A 23,554-nucleotide genomic window follows, 5' to 3' on the forward strand; every position below is an offset into this window, starting at 1 on the left:
CTTCCCTCTCCTTCTCCCTTTCTCCCTTCCTCTTTCTTTTCTGGTTCCTGGTTGTTGGAGTCTAAAGATGCCCAGGCTGGGGAAGGCAAACCTGTGCCTCCCCTTCCCCCCCCCCCAACCCAGCTTTGGCTCCACGGTCTCTCAGCTTGCTGTCCAGTCCAGACACCAGCGGGATTGTGGGAGATATAGAGAGTGGCCAGGTGCTATACAAAAAAGCTATTTGAAAAAGCTTCAAAGCCAGATAGAGGTGGATCGGCAAGAAGTGAGGCCATGTAGACTCGATGTTTGCTTGGTCATTTCGATTTGAGGGAAAGAATTTCCATTCGGAGCAGAAGAATGCTCTGTCCCCCTGTCTGGTTCAGCTTACTTCACAGTGTTAAGGCATTGCTGTCTTCCTGCGGCGCCCAGCCCTTTGACGGGCACAGGTGGAAATGTCAGAAGGCACTGCAGAAACAGGGTTTAAGGGACACTTTGTAAACCATGATGCCTCATTCCTAGTCCTGTGCATTCTGGATAGAAACTCCTTATGTGGTTCTAATGTCCTTGACAAGGTCAAGGCCTCATGAGTGGATGTCCTCTCTCCCCCACCTCTACCAGTCCTGCTCCTTTGAGCTTGTCATCACTCAGCTCTGTCTGCTCACGGGGTGTCCAGAGTGCTGCTTGCTGCCGTCATTGGGACCTGGACATGCTCTGCTAGTTCTCAGTCTATTTGAACCTCGTGACAAAGAAGAACTTCGTTGGAGTTGTCCAAGAGGCCTCATCCACAGCCATAAAAGCAAAGGATAAACTTGCACATGTCTGCAAATGATTCTGGAAACCACCACTGAAGGGGTTTTGTGCTGTGGAGGAGGAGCAAGCCTTTGGAGGCAGAAGGTAGGGGGGGAAGCCACACATTTCCCCTCTACCCGCTGGGCTTCCTAGCGCAATAAATGACAACTCGAGGCTTTCAATTTTGCAGGCCAAATCCTTGGCGTGAATCTTTGACTTGCATTTCTCTTTTGCATTCCAATGTAATTGGTTAGCAAATCCTTTTGGCCTCACTTTCAAAATATATCCCGATGCTGGCTCCTGTCCACTCTTCGCAACCATCTTATTATGTTAAATTATTGACCACCTCTTACCTACTGTGCCTGATTTTGTCCTTAACCCTTCATGATCTATTACCAACAGTAGCCAGAAAGATCCTTTCAAATGCAATTCAGAGTAAACTTCTATGGTATAAAACTCATTGACGTATACATCTCTGCCTGGTCTGGAGTTAGCTTCCGCACTGAGTTCATTGTCTGATACTGTTCCTGTTGTTTATCCCAATCACTCACAATGGTCCCTTTCCTGATCTCTAAGCTTGTAAAAAATACTCCTACTTCAGGGTCTTTGCACATGATGTTCCCTTATAGAATGTTCTTGATATTTATCTATCTCATCATTCTCTCACTTCTTTCAGGCTCAGAATACTTTTAATTCTTCCTTGTTTTTTTAGAGAGGCTTCACGGCATACACTCCTTAAAATAGTGTCCTCAGCCCAACCTTAGTGCCATTTTATTCATTTGCTGAGTTTATCATGACCTACATGTTTTCTGTTTACCTGTTTACGTACTGACTCTTGCCACTAGCATGTGTGTTCTTTAAGAAGGAGTTCATTGGTGTATTACTAAAGTCCTAGAGAGGGCTTAGAAACTTAGCAGAGGCTCAGCAAATTATTTGTTGGACAGCTGAATAGATTTGATGCTGTGATGTGGTAGCAAAGAAAAATTCATGGGAAAGTTTAATGTCTGGAGTTCAGATGAACTTGGCCTTGAAAGACTTGAGCAGATGTGGGTGGAGAAGTTGGGCATCTCCCGCTGAGCTGACAGGAAATGTCAGGTCAGTCAGAATTCTGGGGCTTGGGTGGAGCACAGGGACCAGGCTCCGGGCAGCTTTGAGGCTGAGATGGGTACTCTGCACAGATGGGGAGGTTTATTGTGATGATTCAGTTACTCTCTCCTGTGACACCACAGACCAGTAGCCTCTGGGGTTAGTCTTCAAAGAACCACTTCTAAGCCAAACCGACACTTCTAGCCAAGGCTGGTCTCCAGCGAAGGTGGACCGAGCTGGTGTGATTGGAGAGAAATGGTTCTTCTGCTTCCCCCTGAGGCTGCTGTGGCCAGAGGTGGCTCAGGCTTGTGAGCATTATCAGCAGAGACAACCTATTTGTAATGAAGACATTACCACCTAAAAACTGGCATAAGTGACTGGTATGTAGGAAAGGCAAGTTCTGACGGGGAGACCCGGCAGGGGTGGGCTGGCTGCAGAGGCCGAGGACCAGCTGCAGAGGCCTAGGGCTGGCTGGATCTCTGGGCCTGGGCTGTGTCTCTGGAAGATTGCACTGCTGTGGGCTCATGACTGAAGTTAGGCAGCCCCTGCCTAGCCATCGCTACTTCCTTCCTTTTTATCTGGTGATAGTTCTCCTTAGCACTTACCAGTAAGCTCAGAGGCTTTGCACATTTTTCTCTCAATGGTATCTAAAAGGTTGATGGGAAGATATTTGTTTTACATTGAAAAACTGGAGGTAGATAAAGATTCCTTATAACCAATGGAATAGAACTGAAGACCAAGAAATGAACCCACAGACCTATAGCTACCTAATCTTTGATAAGGGAGCAAAAAAATTGGATCGAAGAAAGGCAGCCTCTTCAACAAATAGTGCTAGCAAAATTGGTTAAACACCTGTAGAAAACTAAAGTAAAATCCATATATATCACCCTAAACCAGAATCAACTCCAAATGGATCAAAGACCTCAAAGTCAAAGCAGACACCCTGAAAACATTACAGGAAGGAGTAGGAGAAACTCTAGGGCTCCTTGGCACAGGCTGAAATTTTCTTAATAAAGACCCAGAAACACAACAAGTCAAAGAAAGGTTGGACAAATGGGACTGCATGAAACTGCAGAGCTTCTGCCTGGCAAAGGACATAGCTAGCAAGATCAGTAGAAAGCCCACGGATTGGGGGAAGATCTTTACTAACCATACAACAGACAAGGTCTCATATCTAAAATATACTTAGAACTTGCCCATGTAATTGTAGCCCCTCTGTACAGTATTTTCACAATAAAAAATTAAATCCTCCAACAACAAATCCTCAAAGAAACAACCACCCAATTAATAAGTGGACTAAAGACTTAAAGAGAAACTTCTCTGAAGAGGAAATAAGAATGGCCAATAGATGCATGAGAAATACTCAACTTCTCTGGCCATAAAAGAAGTACAAATCAAAACAACATTGAGATTCTACCTCACCCCAGTTAGAATGGCTATAATCAAGAAATCTAATAACAACAGATGCTGGAGGGGATGTGGCTACCAGCACAACTATGTTTATTACAGCATTATTTACCATATGGAACCAACCCAGATGCCCCTCGGTAGATGAATGGATCAATAAAATGTGATGTGATGTGATGTGATGTGTGTGTGTGTGTGTGTGTGTGTGTGTGTGTGTGTGTGTGTGTGTGAGTGAATTCTATGCCTCCACCAGAAAGAATAATACCGCCCTATTTGTTAGGAAATGGAAAAACTTGGAAAAAATAATATTAAGTGAAGTAAATCAGACCTAAAGACACATAGGTTCCATGATTTCCGTTATTTGCAATAACTAGTATATGTCTAGGACAAACAGAAAAGGTCAAAAGCTATGCACATATGACCATATAAGGTGATGCTAAGGGAAATTAACCCCAAGCTTGGAACACAAGAGGTTGCTTGTTGCTGTTGTTTTTAATGTACTTATCTACTATGTGATTTTTTTGTTTCTTTTTTATGTTCTTCCCCCATGGTACAATGGCTGTTTTGACTGTAGTTGATTCTGATGCCTGCATCTTGTATATACATTTTTCTAATTTGGGGAGGGGAAGGGAAATAAAATGCTTAAATAAGGATACAGGTTGACCCATTGTAGCAATGAGATGTATAAGATACTATGTTGGGGAGGGAAGGGATGGTAGGGGAAAAAATAAAGGAGGGGGTAACAATGCTCAATAGCAAATATATTCATTACCTTACTCATGTAACTGTAACCCCTCTGTACAGTATCTTTACAATAAAATATATTTAATAAAAAGCTTTCTTATAGCAAGGAGACATCACTGAAAATGGTGGAAGAAGACCTCGAAAAATGCCACATTCTATAGAACAATGACTACAGGGGACAAAGTGAGCACATATAATTCTGGAACTAACGACTTTCAGAAATCTGTGAGGCATTTATTAAAGGAAAATGGACAAATTTCAGTCAAAATTATGAGCTTTATGGTGTTTTGGGGTTTTTTTTGGGTCCGGTTGTGGGGCCTGAACTCTGGGCCTGGGTGCTGTCCCTCAGCTCTTCAGCTCAAGGCTAGTGCTCTACCACTTGAGCCACAGCGCCACTTCTGGCTTTTTTCTTTTTGCTTATGTGGTGCTGGGGAATCGAACCCAGGGCCTCAGGCATGCAAGGCAAGCGCTCTACCACTGAGCCACCTTCCCAGCCCCAAATTTCTGCTCTTTTATAACTTACATTTGTGATCCTCTGTTATGGCTGAATGACGTGGACGAGTGTCAATCTCATTGCAAGGGACCCTTTCATGATTATTCACCCGAGCTCCATTTCCTAATACGATTACAATTGGGGCTAAAATTTCAGCATATGAATTCTTGGAGACATAAATATTCAGGGTATACCACCTAGGCCCCCAGCTCATGGAAGTTCTGCTGACTTAGAGCTATACCATCTCTACCACGCGGTTTCCTCAGTAGCTGCCTCCCTTACCTGCCAATGAAGCTGGAGGGTTGCACACTGGCTCTTACAGATAGCACTGGCCCATTGGTCAGATCTAGTCATGTGACTCCACTGGCCACAGGACGATGAAAGTGTTAGGGGGCATGCAGAGAGCAGTGAACACAGAGGCCAGAACCTTGTTGAAAGTCTTGGTCGGACAGGGCCAGGATTATAGCCTCATCCTGTTGACACTGGAGCCCGTGCCTTGGAGAGTTGAGTTGGGGATTTGGGGGAGCTCTGTGGTCTGTCTGGCATGGAACTGGCCAAAGAAACCAGGGGAGTCTTTCCACTCTAAATTTCCATTCTGCTCCTCTGCTCCCTTAATGATCCTGATTTATGGAATATATTCACAGAAGGCCCAGATGAGACAGTCTGACTTATCGATATATAAATGTCAGGACAAATGAGACTCTCATGAGGAATAGCTGAAGGAGTTTTAAGAGGAAATTGATATCATAGGTATTTATAAGCTCTTTGGTGGTGGCAGTAGCTGGAAACAGACAAAACTGCATCTCCTTAGAAGAAGGAAAAGGTGAAAAAAGGATATCTATCTATCTATCTATCTATCTATCTATCTATCTATCTATCTATCTATCTATCTATCTATCTATCTATCTATCTATCTTTTTGCAGTGCTGGAGTTTGAACTTAAAGGAACCTCTACCGCTTGAGTCGTATTCTTACGCTTCAGCTGTTTTTCAGGTAGGCTCAGACTTTGATCCTCCTACCTACAGAGTACCTACAGTTGGGATCACAGGTGTGGACAACTATGCACAGCTTATTGACTGAGATAGGGATCTCATTAGCTTTCTCCTTGAGCTAGCCTCAAATCATAGTCTTTCCAATTTCTGCCTCTTGAGATTATAGTGTGAGTCACCATGTAGGCTCTCTTCTTTCCTCCTCTTCCTTTCCCTCCTCCTCCTCTTCCTCTTTTTTTTTATAGTTTTTTAAAAATTCCACTTTCATTTCTTGAAGACGGTTCATCTTTTTAGTGCTTAGGATGTAGTAGTTGTCATAAAGAAATTGTCAAAAAACTGCTTCTTTGTAAAGGCCGAATTGCAGATACTTCAAAGAGTGTCCTAGTAGAGGAGGCTATGTTGAAGTAGATTCCATCTTCAATAGCCAAAAGCACTATTTTTTAGTGTAACAGTCTCATGCTGGTCTCATGTCTGTTCTCACCAGCATGATCCTTGGGAATTCCATAGCTTCTTCCACAAGAATTGCCCCATGGCTTTTCAGGCCATTGAATGGGTCCACAGGTTGGGTCTGACTTCCTCATGGGAAGAGACTGGCTTCCAATAGGGGCATATGTTCTGTTTCTGCAGGCCCACAGCATAGGGGAGGAATTCTCTTGGCAAACTAAATTGGAGGCCTCAATAGCTATGTGCATAAGATCATCTAAAATGATGCTTATCAAAATGAACTCCAAGAAATGGAAGTATGTTTGTGTTTTCAGTTCTTTTTTTTTCTTTTTGTTTCTTTTATCCTTTTTCTTTGTTTTATTCCCTTCTGTTGCTGTTTTTGGTGTCTGTACCCTTTGTCTTGTATATGTTTACTTGATTTGGGGAAGAAGGGGAATTACAGAAACGGTGGGACAAAGGGTAAATCAAGTCATCAGTGAAACCTACTAGACACTATGTTGGAAATGAACTATACAATTTAGCAGGGAGGGAAGTTCAGAGGGGAAAAACTGGGAATGATGGAGGGGATGACATTGTTCAAAAGGAAATGTACTTATTATCTGACTCATGTAACTGTAACCCCTCTACATCACCTTTATTTATTTATTTATTTTTATTTATTTATTTTATCGGTCGTGGGGCTTGAACTCGGCTTGGGCACTGTCCCTGTGCTCTTCAGCTCAAGGCGAGCACTCTACCACTTGAGCCACTGCACCACTTCCAGTTTTCTAGTGGTTTATTGGAGATAAGAGTCTCACAGACAAAAAAAAAAGAGTCTCACAGACTTTCCTTCCCTGGCTGGCTTTGAACCGTGATTCTCAGATCTCAGCCTCCTAAGTAGCTAGGATTACAGGCATGAGCCACTGGCGCCCGGCTCTACATCACCTTTACAATAAAATTAAAAAAAAAAAAAGAATAAGCAGATGCCAGTGGCACTCACATCCTAGCTACTCAAGAGGCTGAGATCTGAGGATCATGGTTTGAAGCCTGGACAGAAAGGTCTATGAGATTCTTATCTCCAATTAATACCAAAAAAAGCTGGAAGTAGAGCTCTGGTCAAGTGGTAGAGCACTAGCCTTGAACAAAAAAGCTCAGGGACACACACACACACACACACACACACACACACACTGACAAAAGGAAGAATAATGTTGTTTTGTTTATGTGATCAGTCATGGCTCTGAGGCTGCAGACAGATGTGCAATTTAAAGGCCTTGTCCTTAAGGCATAGTAGGAGAAAAATGAAGGAGGAAGTAACAATGCTCAACAAGAAATGTACTCATTACCTTACTCATATAACTGTAATCCCGGGCTGGGAAGGTGGCTCAGTGGTAGAGCACTTGCCTTGCATGCTTGAGGCCCTGGGTTCGATTCCTCAGCACCACATAAGCAGAAAAAAAAAGCCGGAAGTGGCACTGTGGCTCCAGTGGTAGAGCACTAGCCTTGAGCTGAAGAGCTGAGGGACAGTGCCCAGGTCCCTGCCCCCCCCCCAAATGACTGTAATCCCTCTGTACAGCATCTTTACAATAAAATAAAAAAAGAGGCCATGTCCAGGAAACCTACTCCCTCACATGTGCTATGTCTCTGTCTCTAGAATATGATCGGAATGGCAGAAAGCTTCTACATGATGGATGTCAAAAATACATATGAAAATTGCATATCAAAAAAAGCTAGGCACAGATTGGGAACGTGGCTCATGGTAGAAGTGCTTGCCTAGCATGCATGAAGCCCTGGGTTTGATTCCTCAGTACCACATAAGTAGAAAAAGCCAGAAGAGGCATTTTGGCTTAAGTGGTAGAGTGTTAGCCTTGAGCAAAAGAGGCTCAGGGACAGTGCCCAGGCCCTGAGTTCAAACCCCAGGACTGGCAAAAAACAAAAAAAAAAGAAAAAATAGCTAGGTACAGGAGAACCCAGCCCTTGCCCACCAACACTTGACACAGCCTTCAGTGGAAGTTCTTGGAAGTACCAGGAGGTATAAAATGTAGCTAGGCAAGAATGCCCCCCCTCCAACTCAAAGGTACAATGCCTATGTGCATCTGATCATATAAAATAATATTTCTCTAAATGAACTCCAGAAAATGGAGTTGCTGCTTTCATTTTTTTTCTTTTTGTCTTGTTTGTGTATCTGTTTTGGGGATGGCAAGGGGGTATAGAAATGGGGGACAAAGGGAGAACAAATGCAGCGATGGTATTTACCATACAACTTGTGGGTGGAAATGGGAGGGAAAAACTGGGAGGGATGTGTGTGTGAAGGGGTGACATTGTCCAGAAAGAAATGTACTCATTACATGATTTACAAAACAGCACCTCTCTGTACAACTCCTATATAATAACAATAAAAAGTCAACTACAAAACTCCCCACAAAACTTCAATCCATTGGGGGGGAGGGAAGGGAAGAAAAGAATGCCTCCACCGCGAGTCCAGTTTCCCTGCTATGTTGCATCCCAGACCTAGACCTAACTGCTTGCTGGATGGTCCAAGGGGCTAGGCCCTGCACCCGTACCCTCTGCCTCCTCACTCCAACCACAGCCCGTGTCCGAGGAGCTCGAATCCATCTCAGCTGGCATAGAGGAAAGCATGTGAACAAAAGAGTTCAAATCAAGAGGTGCATGATGGACAGTCGCACAGGGCAACTCGTATTAGGAAAGAGCTGGCCCTCTTGCAGAGAAACACCACCGGGAGGACAGACTTCAGATGTAGGGGGCGAGGAGCCAGGCCAGCTGTGTGGGGTTGAACTCCAGCCAACTGACTGAATGTCTGCTTTCAGGCCGTTTGTGAAGCTGCTTTAGTTCTGTGCCTCTGCTGCGGTATCTTTACCAAAGGTCAGAGATTCAGAAGAGATTCTTTAGTTCTGACATCTACATTTAATATCAGACTTTCGTACTTGAGCCTCAATGTATGCACATGCATATTTCATCAGCCTTGAAAATAGTTGTTCAAAAGCAATGGAGTTCTGAAGGTAACTTTTCAAATCTAGACCCGTACTTTGTCCACTGCACCATAAGTAAGTTTATTATTCAACTCCTGTGCCTAAGTCCCTCTTGTCCAAACATGCTTGCTTGTTAAGTGGAGATAAGAACATTGTCGATTTTCCTGTTTGGGCTGGCTTTGAATTGCAATCCTCAGACCTCAGCTTCCCTAGTAGCTAGGATCATGGGAGTGAGCAATTGGCACCTGGCTTGCCCTTTTGTGTCTGTGCAAAACTCCCTGGAACCTGCACTGGTCCCTGGTGCCCCAGTAACCTTGAGCTCTGGTAGAACCATCCTCAGGGTGAGGCCACCGCTGGCAGGCTGCTGGTCCAGGTTGGTGGTGTAATTTCTACCTGTCCTGGGCAGAATTACTCTTAACTAGCTCAGTATTTTCAGGACTGAATCTCTCTCTCTCTCTCTCTGGATACATCTCTCTCTATATAATCTTTAAGTAGTTGTACAAATAAGTTCCCAGTCTACAAAACTGTATATGAATACAAGATGTCTGACAATATTGTCACCCATTGTTCCTAATCCATTCAGGGCTGAATTTCATGTGAATCATAAACTATGTCTGTCTTGGGGCCTGAACTCAGGGCCCAGGCACTGTCCATGACCTTTTCTGCTCAAAGCTAATGCTCTATCACTTGAACCATACCTTTACTTCCAGCTTTTTACTGGTTAATTGGAGGTAAGATTGTTATGGACTTTCCTGACTGACTGGCTTTGAACTGCAATCCTCAGATCTTTACCTCCTGAGTGGCTAGAATAATAGGCATGAGCCACTAGCATCTAGTTGGTCATAAAACTTTTATATATGGACCAACTAACTTTGTGAGACTCTATTTTTGGACTCCATAATAGAAGATTTAGTTATTGCTGGGATGAAAAAGTGGTTGGCATCATTCACATCAGGGTTTATCAATATAAATATGCTGCATGTGAAAAATTCAACTTTAATATGCTGAGTAGATATACTTATTTTTCTTTGAGTTTCAATAAGTAGGATTTCATGTATAGCCATGATGCTGTGAGATGGATTACTGACAGGTTCAAGTTCAGGTATTTTGTAATATTTGGGCCTCTATTAGGAGGAAGTCTGCTTTAGGATATTCAGAAATGTTCCTTCCTTTCTCTAGCCAACTGAAGTTACTGTCACCAATGATTCAGTGTCCTGCTTAAATTGAATAAGTCCTTACCTTCGTAACTCCTCTCAGTTGCATCCACATCTCTGGAATCTGGGTTTAGGGACACACTCTGTTCCTTCAGGGTAATGGCTGGTTGACACAGGAGACTCAAGGTGTGTGGCATCTGGAGTAAGGGGGAGAGGACCATACCAGATGGCTCGTGTCTCCTTCATGAGATTTCTTAGAGCAGGACATGCCATTCTTGCCACCCTCTGGATTCAAACCACTTTAAAAGAGTGTTCTACTTTGCTCTGAGTGGCCAAATACCACAAGCACTACTCAAATTTGAAATTATGCAACTCTTGGCATTCCAATGCCAACGTGCTCAGCCAAGCAAGAACACATGCGGTCTCTGTTTGAAGGTGAGAGCCCAGATAGCGCTCTGGCTCCAGAGTGTCAGATCATTCTCAACTGGAGGTTTGCTTGGCAAGCATTTTCACACACACACACACACACACACACACACATGCACACACGCACACACACACACACACAGCATTGTTTACCTCTGGTACAAAGGTCAGCTCTTGGCCCACAGTAGTTTTCCAATTCCTGATCCTTTTTGCATCTCACTGTGCAGATCAGCAGATAGAGAATTTTATTTGAAGGGAGTAAATTATGACACATCAAACAACAATCTTATAAAATATCTGTGTAGCTGTTGAGGGAAAGCTTCTTTAGGATACATCTTTGGCCAGTAACACTCCTTATATAGCTAGTCTTCTGAGGCCCGAGATTGGGGCTACATGTGTGTGGGGCTCTGGACACGAAAGTCACACTGAGTCAGGATAGTGTTGTAGACTACACCAGCACACTGGAGGCAGAGGGCTGGAGGATCCAGGCCAGCCTGCTCTACAAAGCAAGACCCAGTTTCAAAAAAGAAATGAAAAGCTAAGACCCAGGGGTCTTAGGAGTTTCAAGAGACACAAACTCAGTTCCCTTATAAATGATACTGGGTGCAAGACTTCAGCATTAAGAATTTCTTTCTCCAGCCATATTGTCATAGATTTAACTTACTTGAGACTCAGAAATGACTAGCTCAAGTACATACAGGTAGTTAATAGCTGAGTAAGGTCTAGAACTTTCTACAGGCTAATGCTAGAGTCTGTCATTATGGGTGGTAGTTTTTCCACAGCTAACCTTAAGAGGGGAAAAAATTAAAGGCAATGTAGAACTTATGATACAACCTTGAGAAGAAATTGAATTTTTCTTCTAAAGCTTAAATTTTATTTATTTTTGTGTGGTATTGGGGTTTGAACTAGCTGGCATTCTACCACTTGAGCCTTGCCTCCTCTTCCTGGACTTTTGCTGGCTAAATATAAAGGTCTCAGAAGTGGAGCTGGCTCAAGAGGTAAAAAAAAATAGCCTTGAGTATGAAAGCTTAGGGACAGTAACCAGGCTCAGAGTTCAAGTCCCAGGACCAGCAGCAAACACACACACACACACACACACACACACACACACACACACACGTCGAAGATTTGTCTGCTAAGGCTGGCTTTCAGCATTGATCCTCAGAATCTCAGCCTCCTGAGTAGCTGAAATTGCAGATACATGAGATCCAGGTACTTGGCTCATCTAAGTATTTTTCTTTAAAGCTATGTATGTACAAGTGTGAGGGGCTCATATCTATAATCCTAACTATGGGCTGAAAGTGGAAGGTTTGTGGTTTGGGCCATTCTGGGTAGATTCTATCTTAAAACTAATCATCAAATAAACAGGTGTGGCTCAAGAGGTAGAAGGGCAGTCTAGCCAGTTCAGATCCCCGTATGATGTGGGGAGTATGGTGAGTGGTAGGAAATCTATATTTAAAAAGATTGGATGTTTCAGCCGGGGACTGGTAGCTCACACCTGTAATCCTAGCTACTCAGGAGGCTGAATCTGAGGATTGAGGTTCAAAGCCAGCCTGAGCAAGAAAGTCTCTGAGACTCTTAGCTCCACTAAATTGCCAGAAAACTGGAAGTGGTGCTGTGGCTCAAGTGGCAGAGTGCTTGCCTTGAGCTAAAGAGCTCAGGGACAGTGCCCAGGCCCACAGTTCAAGCCCCATGACTGACAAAAAAACAAAAAATAACCAATGAGCAAAAATGGCTCAAGTGATAGAGCTCTAGCTTAGCAAGTAAGAGACCATGAGTTCAAACCTTAGCACCAAAAAAAAAAAAAAAGGATGTTTCATTTCTTAAGAAGATAAAAAGTTATGCAAAGGTTACCAAGGACAAGTGGACATCTAACAATTCCAAAGATGCAGGTTTTGATTAAAGCTGTCCAGGCAGGAGAGGCTAGTTGAGAATTTGTGGAATGTCTTCTATAATTGTGATGATTAGAGACAAATAGAAATTTGACAAACAAGCAATTGTTGACTACTATTTCCCTCATCCCCGGTCTCTTCTGTGCGTGATGAGGAATTTCATTTTGGCTGATCTGACAGGCACAGGAAGGAGCCAGGTGCACGGGGAGCTGCAGGGGCTAAAGCCTGCAAGCTGGCCTTTCAGGAACTCTGACCACAGTGTGCTTAGAAAACCACTTCTAAATGGCGTTCAAAGCCCTAGAGTTTGTTTAGAGAAAATCGTGCTGGCATTGATGGATTTCTCCTCCTCTGAAGGTTCACGAGAAAGAGGGTAGTATAAAGAATTAAATGATTCATTCCAAACATCTGATGGGTTCCCTTCAAATCCTCCCACTCTGACCCACTTCTTGTGGTTTGTTCCAGCCACCCCATCTGGGATGAGGTCATCTTGTTGGGGCACAGAAAGGATTCCAGGGGAACACACATCGTAATCTGTGGCTGCTTACAGCTTTCACTCCTCCTGACTGCTCAGGGGGAAACAATGAACCTTCTCAGTGTTACATGTGCTCATTACAGAGATGGGGTTCATGTGTCTTTCATCTCCCCTCCCCCCAGGCACACAATCAATGTATTTATTATACATCCTGGTCCTCAGAGGGGCTTGGGAACAGCCTAGGGTGGTCTATAATAATGCACATTTAATAATAAATGCATACATTCCTTCGGTACTGCAAGACAGAAGAAGAAACCATCTTCTCCCTTTCCCCTACCTCTCTTCTGTCATCACCCTTCTCTTTTGCAAATAACAAAAGCCATGATAGTGTGTGTGTGTGTGTGTGTGTATCAAAAGGATGTCTGGCTAGTTGAGAAAGGGAAATTAAATTACTTGAGAACATTCTTTCCTTAAAAAAAAGTTTTTGTGTCCTCAGGTAGTTATGCATTGGGAGGATTTTCTAGAAGCCTGTTTTTCGAATCCTTTTTGAATTTGGTTCCAAAGGCTTTCAGGTCAGCAGCCCACTCTCAAAGGGTGCCCTTTGGAGCTTAGCTGCCAGTAGGATGGGCATTTTTTCAGTTCACTCCCGTGTCTCATGCAGTGTCTCATGTCCTGGTCCCCACAGCTCTGAGTGCCTGAATGTGTGCAGATACAGCTGCTCAGGACAAGGGAGAGGAAGAGGCCCCAAACATGTGGACAGGGTACAGGAAAAGTAATTAACCTGGAAGAAACAAGAACAAAGCCCTCAGAGGGCAACATGTAGGTGTGCAGGGAGCAGCGTGGGGTGTGGGAAGAGTGGGTGAGAGGGGTCCTCAGCCATCAGCCTGTCTCTGCTTGCTGGTTAGTGGCGGACTGATTTTCCTGTGCTCCTCTAAGCCCCTGTGTCTTCATTTAAAACGGAAGTAAGAATGTTAATAGTATAACGCTTAGTCAAATTTTAACAGGAATCCTGGAAAGTGGCAAGTTCTCTGAGCCTCACTTTATCTGTAATGTAAGGTTAAAAATAAAACAACCTTTCTAACAAACATTGTTATGAAAACCGAATGTAATAATATATGAGATCTGTTAGCATATTACAGATGCAGAATAAATGATCAGTAAATTCAAGCTCTTATTAATGATGCAATAACATTTTTAAAGGTACTAAATGGCTTGAAATAATTTGCATCATTGGGTGATTCAATACACAGAGCAAACAGAATGTGTAGCTAGAAAAACAAGACAAAGTATGCAAATTCATTGGGTAAGAATACCATATTGAAGTTTGATTACTTTTATTTCTTTGATAATTGAGAGGGAGATGTGGTAGTAGAACAAATGAACGTTTTCTTTTGTCCTAGAGTTAATTAAAATAAAATTATGGACCTATTCAATTTCAATGTACATGGATTAATACATTCACATTATTAGCAAGATTAGTTTTTCTGACTCACAATAAAAAGTACACCTGCAGTGGTGCCCACAGCATTTTTGACTTTGCCGGCAATGGTGAAGATGATTTCATCCTATGGTTGGGAGAGAGACTAAGTTTTGCTGCAGCTTTTGATTTTAGAGATGTGATGATCTTGCCCACTGATGAAAGTCAGCCCAAGGGGGAGGGAATGAGGTATACTTACAGAGAAAAAAAGGACTGGGCTTGAAAAAGAGTTTTTTAAATTTGTTTACAGCTAAGAAATCTTCAATCTCCAGTTGATTCAGGTTCTTTTACTTGGTGTTAAGTAATTTTTATATGAATGATCTCAAAAATAATTTCTCTTACTAACATTTGCTATGTTGAGCCCTATTTTTGGACACCAAAGTGTAATTCTGTGTAAGTTTTGAGAAGTGCTGGCAGGGCAGGAACTAGGAGAGCCGAGATAAGTTGTCTATACTCTTCCACTCCATGTTTGCTTTTTACTATGTGATAAGCCTCTTAAAAGTCACATAGAAAAGCAAGTACTCTAAACATCTGATTCTTTTTGGCTTTGGTCAAGAGACTGAATTATTGAGAAAATCCAACCTTTTGTAAAATACTGCTGCTGGAAGGACTTTTCAATGGAGTAAATACTGTAACCTCATTGTTTCCTAGGCAATACAGAGGGGGAGAAAATAAAAAATAACTGTAGACTGGAGCATGCTGGGTAGAGTGTGTGCATATGTTCCTTAGTGTCCAAAAGTGGCCTCCAACGCTTGGTTTGCCTGGATTGCTTTCTTATCTTAGGCAACAAATAATGCCTTAAGGCAAAAACCAGATATTCTTCAGATTTTGGAAACTGACCAAACCGTGTCATTCTTATACCATCTTCCTTTAGCCTGACCTTTTATAAATGCAGGTCACCTTGCTTCCTCTGAGGACTTGGAAACCATCAGTGGTTGTAGATTTCCATTCACAAACTCCTTTTGGATGTTTCTCTGAGTTCTGATTATGGAGCAAGTGTAGGAAGACCCGGGAATGCCAGCTTTATCCAGATACTGTATTCAGACACAGTCTGCCTTGGAGATGTCTTCTCTTTTGAATGCTCTTCGGCCCCCATCAGTTTCAAGTCCTGGGGTCAATTAGGGGAGCAAAGGGTGTTTCTTAAACACTGGACAACATGGTAGAGGTGAAGATCTGTTGTAAAATCTGAGGGATGTCCTTGGTATCCATGGCAATGAAAGAGCGGCCAGCTGGTAGAGTTCTCTGAAGCCTGCCAGGAGAGCAAGGGAAAGAGAATTACCATTACAAATCAGCACTTTCCTCCACCTCCGGCCCAGGAAAAACCAGGGCATCTGAATGGGTTCTGAGGAAAGGAAGTTTTTACACTTTCTACTACCTTGCCTGCAATTTAATTGGCTGTCACTAAGCAACGAAAGGCCTGGTAGGGCAACAGGGAGAGGGATGCAGTGATCCGAAAGAAAGGTCTTTTCAGTGAGAAAAATCTGAATTTGAAAAGGGGAAAAAAGTTCTTCCTTTATGACTTCCATTTCCTGGTACTTCATAGTCTCTTGGTAGATTTTTTAGAACAGAGCCCTAGGGACCCATCTGGCATTAGCTTACCTGGCAAAATGTGTTGGCCTCGTACTATACTAGTTCCAATGCTTTTCCTTCCTTAAGAACAAAAATGTTGCCCAGACAAATCCAGTGGTTCTCTTTTCTCTCCCTTTTTTTTTTTTTTTTTTTTTTACCAAAACCTATTCTTTTCCTTCCTTCCTTCCTTCCTCCCATCATAAAAAATGCAATCTGGCTTATCCAACTGCTGTTTTGATGATACTGAGGTATGGACTTATGGCAGTTTTTTAAAATACCAGTTTATCATTTGGAACTAAACAGTTTTTTTTTTTTTTAAAAATTCTGGACCCAGGGCTTGCACTTGGCTTCTGTCCCTGGTAGCCCAGCGCTCTATTACTTGACACAGTTTCATTTCCAGCAGAGAGAGAGAGAGAGAGAGAGAGAGACAGACAGACAGACAGACAGACAGACAGACAGACAGAGAGAGAGTGTGTGTGTGGTTAATTGGAAATCTGAGTATCATGGACTTTCCTGCCCCAGCTGATTTCAAACTGGGATCCTTAGATCTCACCTTCTTGAGTAGCTAGGATTAGGCATGCCCCACCAGTGCCCACCTCCAAAGGCATTTTTGAAAGGACTAAAACTGTAAGACACAGTTGTATTCAAAAGAAGGCCTGCTTTCATTGTGCCAGCAAAGTTTGGTTTGGGAATGACATTTAATAAAAGTCAGCCATTCTGTGTAGTATCATAGATTTGGCATGCTCAGTACACCAGCTAATTCTGCAACATATCTTTTGCCAGTAGATGTTGGACCATTTCCTAGGAAACCACAAGGGTATTATTGTCCTTTCTTAAGTATTCTAACAGGATCTGTTCACTAGAAAGACAAAATAGCCATTTCAGTAAAATTAGTATTTGTTGAGCTTTCTGCGTGCCCAATACTGGGAATAGAGTAGAAGAAAGTCTGGGTAGAGAAGGACAAGGAAGTTCTAGAAGGTACAAAATGTTAACACATAAAAGTAAGACAAATGCAAAGTCTGTTGCAACACAGTGACAAGATTATATAAAATTATGTCTGTCCTCAACTTTATTTTACAAGTAAGGTAAGGGAATAGAAAAAGGTACCAGCACTTAAGATACCAAAATACTTCCTGATACAGAATCCTGTACCAGAGTATGCAGGGAAAAGAGGTGCTGAACCAAACACAGGCCCTTGGTGTGCTCATTAGGGACTTTTAAAAAATTATTTTTTAAAAACAATTTTTTTGAGATGTGTTTTCTGCTTGTTATAAATAGTTTAAGCAGAGAAAAAACACAACCCCTTTCAGTTTATAATTCAAAAAGATAAATGTTAGGATGTTAAGTTATGAAAGTGCTTCCAGATCTCGTCTGTCAGATCATTCCCAGTGGTATTTACTGTTTGACCATAAATTTTTCTAGCATACTATCTATCTGTCTCCCCTATAAGGGATATATCTATATCTATATCTATATATATATATCTATATGTATATCATTTATTGAAGGGATAAGTTTATGGACATATACATACATGCCTGTATATATAAACATGAATGCATGCCTATGTATGTATGTATGTATGTAACTCTGCACGTGTAGGTCTGCATATAATACATCTAAACACATACATACAAATTCTCATGCTAGTAAAATAGTGGATGCTTACTATTTTTTTTTTTTGGTGGTCATGGGGCCTGAACTCTGGGCCTGGGTGCTGTCCCTCAGCTCTTCAGCTCAAGGCTAGAGCTCTACCATTTGAGCCACAGTGCCATTTCCAGCTTTTGTTGCTTGTGTGGTGCTGAGGAATTGAATCCAGGGCCTCATGCATGCAAGGCAAGCACTCTACCATTGAGCTACCTTCCTAGGCCTGATGCTTACTATTTTGAACATGATTTGAACACAAACTGATTAGAATGAGCTTGAGACTTTGATATAATTATAGTATCAAATATACAAAATATTGTCTAACTTATTAGCAGACAAATATACTTGCTAGTTATTTTATTGTCACTTTAAATATAAACTGAAAAGCCATTTCACTTAAAATTATAATTGCTAACCTAAACATAGGCTAGAGAATCACATCTGCTCACCTGGACTTTAAGCTCCTTGAGGGTAATGTCTCTAGATTCTGTTCTTCCTTCCCACCTCACTCCACGGTGCTAAGCCCATGACACAGCATGCAACAGAACTCATTGGCTATACATTTTCTCTTTTCTGTATCTTGTGGCTGCACTTACCTGGTTGCTTGATCGCCTAAAGATCCAATAAAAATAGCAAAAGCATTTACTTGAGGGTTACTTGTCAGGATTTGGGCAAACTTGGTTGGATGTATTCCATATCGTGACAGATTTGCATCACTCAAGACTATGACAAAGTACTCATCAGCTTCTTCTTTGACAATTTCCTTGATAGCATGTTCTGTTCCTTCTAGTGTGTGGTCCCCACTCATGCAGAACTGGGCGTGAGCATGCATCGTCTGGAGGTAAGAGACAGGGCACAAAAATGCCATGGGTGAGAAACTTCCCATTCATAAACATAATGATTTTTTTTGACAGTAAGAATGCAGAATCACTATTTGATTTGCACAGTGCAGTGACAATAGTACACACTAACTTTTTAACTTTTGTTAGAAACAGGAAATATTACAAAACTATCACAATGGACACTTAGCTTCAAAACGCAAGCTTCCATTTAAAGTAAGAAAATGTAGGAAAATAGAAAATAGGGTATTCCCCGGAGGATAGATATTATATGAGGAAGAGGAAAATAAGCAATGGGTTGAATTTCCACTAAACAAAGTTATTCTATAATACTTAACAATGAACTTAGTAACAACGGAGAAATTTGTTTTGAAATCACAATGTATGTTTCTATTGCAGATTTAAGAAGGTTAAACTTATCATTAGAAATTACTAAGAAATAGAAACATTGGAGTTAGAAAATAGTCTAAAAAGTCATTCTTTCTACTTCAGGCGTGTAGAAGAACATGTAGGATATATGAAGAGAGGCAGGTTATGGAATCCTAGTACAACACTGAGATTTATTATTCCAATGTAATACTGAGGACTCTAAAAATAGGTAGGGGCCTGATGCCTGTGGCTCACACCTGTAATCCTAGCTATTCAGGAGGCTGAGATCTGAGGATCATGGTTTGAAGCCAGCCCAGGCAGGAAACTCTGTGAGACTCTTACCTCCAATTAATCAAAGAAAAAGCTGGAATTGGTGCTGTGTCTCCAGTGGTAGAGCATTAGCTTTGGGCAAAAGTTATATGGTAGAGAAAAGGATTTGGGGACACGATGGGTATTTTCTCTGTTTAATGGTTGAATGTGAAATAGAAAATCATTTTCTTTCTTCTACCTATTGCTTCTTCAATGAATGTTTCAGTCTTTAATCTGACAGGAGTTTTCTAATATAGACTTAACTGAATACTTACCTTCAGAATTTCTAGTCTTTGCTTATTGTCCTTGGGGACTTTGTTCATTGGCACTAGGCCAATGTTATAGCCATCTCCTGAATGTCCAGCGATGTCATACTACATGCAAGAGTCAGAGAGTTAGAAATCTGTTACACAGAGAATAATCATTGAGCTTATATATTGCCTACTCCTTGGACTGTACTGTCCGAAGTTGCTCAGCATTTGGTCATAGAGATATGGAAACAGATATGTGTTTATCAACAAAGGCAAACACTCTAAACTTATTCATTTCTGATCTACCTTCTTCTGCAATCTCTGCTCTACAGCATATGATGAGGATTAAGGGACTCCCCTAAATTTCATTGATAACTTTCAGAGGAGGCTCACTTAATACTCCCACCTCTCCAAACAGAATAATGGGCAGAATTCTAGGTAGCCCTCAAGATTCCAACCACCAGTGCCAATGTTCTTTATGATCTTCTCCCCATAAGGTTAGGCAGGACTTGTAAATCCAATGGATCATCCAGATTATGCTAACTGAACACATATTTTTCAGATATTATTAAGTTTGCTTTTCTTTGAGTTAATTGAAAAGGAGATAATCTAGGTGGTCTAATCAGATATGGTGTGTGTGTGTGTGTGTGTGTGTGTGTGTGTGTGTGTGTGTGTGTGTGTGTAACCTGTCCTGGGGCTTGAACTCAGGGCCTAGGCACTGCCCTTGAGCTTTTTTGCTCAAGGCTAGTTCTCTACCACTGGAGCCATAGCTCCTGTCTTTTCTGCTTAATTGAGATGAGTCTCACAGACTTTCCTGCTGGGGCTGGCTTCAAACTGTGATCCTCAGATCTCAGCCTCCTGAGTAGCTAAGATTATAGGCATAAGCCACTAGCCCCCAGTCCCAAAAAGGTTTTTAGAAGCCTTTAAAATTTTCTGGTTGGTGGCAGAAGAGTAAGACAGATTGGAGGTGTGAGGGGGATCTGATGTGAGGAAGCATCTCTAACGAGATGGAGGGGACCATGGGTAATAGAGAACAATCCCACCCAGATGAGACTGGAAGGGAAACAAAGAATCTCTGTCTATAATCATGAGGAAAAGAATTCAGCCAAGTTGAGCTTGCAAGCAGGTCCTTTATCAGAGCTTCCAGATAAGAATTCAGTACAGCTGACAGTGTAAGACCCTAAGCAGATACCCTAACGGGACTTGCTTGGACTTCTGACCTACAGATACGAAGAGTTCGTTAATGGGTTTTATTAGAAGGTACTATGGTTGTAGTGATTGGTTCACAACAAAATAAATACATGATAGTTCCTTCTAAAACCCATAAAAGTTAAAGCTCCCCATAATCTCATTAAGCACAATCTCTGATAACAGGGCATTGTAGAACTGCCATTAATTCTTTATTTTGTGTGCACACAGGAAGTCTTGTCTTACTGAGAAAAGCCGAAGGGCTAGAAATCAGATATAGTTCTTTTAGAGAATCTGGAAGAATTTCAGCTAAACTGCATTTGAAAGAAGGCGGTTCCCTCTCACTGTTGAATTTGCCCTCTCCCAAATTCCTCTGTTCTTTTTTTCCCCTCAAAGAACTTCCATGATGTTGATATGAAAGCTCTTGGGCAACTGGGGCATCTGTGAAGAATGAGGTGTGCATACGGGGCAAAAGACTTTGGGGAGCATTTGGGATTTTAGGGGATGAAATGTATAAACATCACTAATACTTCCAACTTACCATGAGTTACCTTCGAACAGTAACTGTACAAAGAGCACACTCAGCCATATGAGGAAATACAACCATTTCTTTGCACATCTGCTCCTTTGGAAATGGTGAGCCTTTGAAGGCCAGTCCAGATCAGATTCAACTTTGCATTTTTAGGGTCTATGCATATTTATTGCACAAATTCTCCAAGAGAGTTTTGCAATCAAGTTGGAGCAAGACGCAGCTTTCCTTTTGCCTATGGTCTACATATTTTAACAACTAATCTGGAGGCTGAAACACACTGATCTGCCTCAGGATCACATGCTCAATGGTAGTCAGCCCAAGCTAGCTAACAAAAATCAACTCAAACTGTTCTAAAACCTAAATATGCCATTCTAAAATGGCATTATTGATTAGGCAGCAAGGAATCTGAAGATAAGTGTGCGATTTAAAAGGTCAAGGGAAGTGCCAACCGAACCCTAGGGTATTAGCTAGGTAATAATCTATAGTTCTACCTGGCTAGCCTTTCTTTATGTCATACACGTCAATATAAAATGAATAATGCTCTGAAAGGTCAAAGACGCTGGGTATGGCTCTGACATTAACAAGCTTTTTGATCTAGAGCAAGTCACTTAACCTCTCCAAGGCTCTTTCCTATCCTGGCTTACATGACCTCGGACATCCCATGTTTATAAATCACTTGGCCTCTCTGGTAATTAAGGATAACCTGAAATGTCCCAAGGACATTTCAAGGAAAGGGCAATACATTTAGTGATTACAATGTTTGACATCTGTACAGTTCTTCACAGTATACAAAGTGTTTTCATACAAAGTGACCTCATTTTGATTCCCCACAACCTTTGGTGCAGGTATCCCTCCACTTCACAATGAGGAAACTTTACTTGAGGTCATAGAGTTAGTGGCACACATGGATGCCAAATTCATGTGTTCTGACTCTAAATTCAATGTATTTACTATCAAAAATAATGCCCCAATTACTCCTCCATCTGTACTTAAGCTTTTTGAATGGCTGGCCTGGCCAATATTTCTACATTAACAATTGAGTCAATTTTGAAATTTTGTTTATCTTTGCATGGGTTCAGGAAGATGATCTTTGAGCCTATCTTTAAGTAGCCATAAGACTTTATTCAAAGCTTAAGCCTGACAGGATCACTAGTCCATTTTTAAACCTATGAAACATTCCTGAGGTACTGGGAAGAGAATAATTATAGACACCACACTAAGTTCTTGACAGATAGCAGGTGTCAGTTTGTGAGAGTCATACCTTCCCATGGCTTCTGGAACTTACCCAGCTTTCTTTTTCTTCCTTTCTTCTCTCCTTCCTTCCTTCCCTCCTCTCCCTCCCTCCGTTCCTCCTCCTCTTTCTTTCTTTCTTTCTTTCTTTCTTTCTTTCTTTCTTTCTTTCTTTCTTTCTTTCTTTCTTTCTTTCTTTCTTTCTTTCTTTCTTGTCAGTCGTGGAGCTTGAACTCTGGGCCTGGGCGCTGTCCCTCAGCTCTTCAGCTCAAAGCTAGCATTCTACCACTTGAGCCGCCACTTCTGGTTTTCTGGTCGTTAATTGGAGGTAAGAGTCTTACAGACTTTTTTGCCTGGGCTGGCTTTGAACCATGATCCCCAGATCTCGGCCTCCTGAGTAGCTAGGATTATAGGCATGAGCCACTGGTGCCTGGCTTACCCAGCTTTCTTGACCAAAACATCTTGGGGAAAAAATAAAATCTATTATACTGCTTTTGGATGGAGAGATGCTGAGAACAGGAAAATATAGAAATGTAAGTGGATATTTGTTGCCAGGAATAATAATTCACTGTTGTAATCCAGCATTCAGAAGGTTGATACTTCTGAATCATAAATCTGAGGCTAAGCTGGAGCTGCATGAGACCCCATCTTAAACAAAAAGTATGTTTAGTTCTAAATTACAGTTAAAAAATACAGAATGGATAGAAATAAAACAACTGTAATAAATACAGAGAAAACAATTAAGGAGTGTAGAAGTGGGGTTGGAAGCCCTGGCTTTTCAGTCTACCTGTGTGACTTTGGGCTAAGCACTTAACTACTTTGAATCTTGATTTTCATATCTGCAAAAGAGAGTTTGGTAAAGATGATTCTCAGGGTCACTCCTATCCACAAGGGACTAGCTATGGCATTTCTATGGAAAGTCAATGGTGTATCAAGAACTATAAGGGAATGCTGGCTTTCCTTAGTTTTAGAAACACCTATACTTTGTTCTCACCTGTCTAGGGAACTGTAAGTCAACTAAAAAAAGTGAGGATGACATCTTTTCAAAAAAGAAAGCACTGGGATAAAATGAGACCTTATCTAAGAAAGTAACAGACACAAAAAAAGATGGAGGAGTGACCGCTGTGGTAAAGCAGCTGTCTAGGAAGGATCGAGGAGGGGAGCGGGGTAAAGTCCTGCCCATTCTTCTGAGCCCCCCCCCCTTTGCAGGGTTCCTTGTGGAACTGGTTTATATGCTTCTATAGAAACAACACAGTTAAGGCCTTTTCATTTTTTAAAGTCCAATTTTTGAATAATGGA

At 41.8% G+C, this 23,554-nt stretch overlaps 1 protein-coding gene across 1 annotated transcript in view; it reads right to left on the minus strand.

Moving 5' to 3' along the window:
- Window positions 1-14,135: 14,135 nt before the first annotated feature.
- Window positions 14,136-23,554, minus strand: part of Vwa8 (von Willebrand factor A domain containing 8) — a 264,776-nt gene continuing 255,357 nt past the window's right edge. Inside the window, exons 43-45 of the mRNA XM_013010639.1 lie at window positions 19,330-19,428; window positions 18,134-18,372; window positions 14,136-15,570 (exon numbers count right to left, since the gene is read on the minus strand). Coding sequence (XP_012866093.1) covers window positions 15,462-15,570; window positions 18,134-18,372; window positions 19,330-19,428 — 447 coding nt within the window. The 3' untranslated portion in view covers window positions 14,136-15,461. The remainder of the gene's footprint in view (window positions 15,571-18,133; window positions 18,373-19,329; window positions 19,429-23,554) is intronic.

Source organism: Dipodomys ordii, unplaced genomic scaffold, assembly GCF_000151885.1.
Source record: "Dipodomys ordii isolate 6190 unplaced genomic scaffold, Dord_2.0 Scaffold1, whole genome shotgun sequence".
NCBI classification, from domain to species: Eukaryota; Metazoa; Chordata; class Mammalia; order Rodentia; family Heteromyidae; genus Dipodomys; species Dipodomys ordii.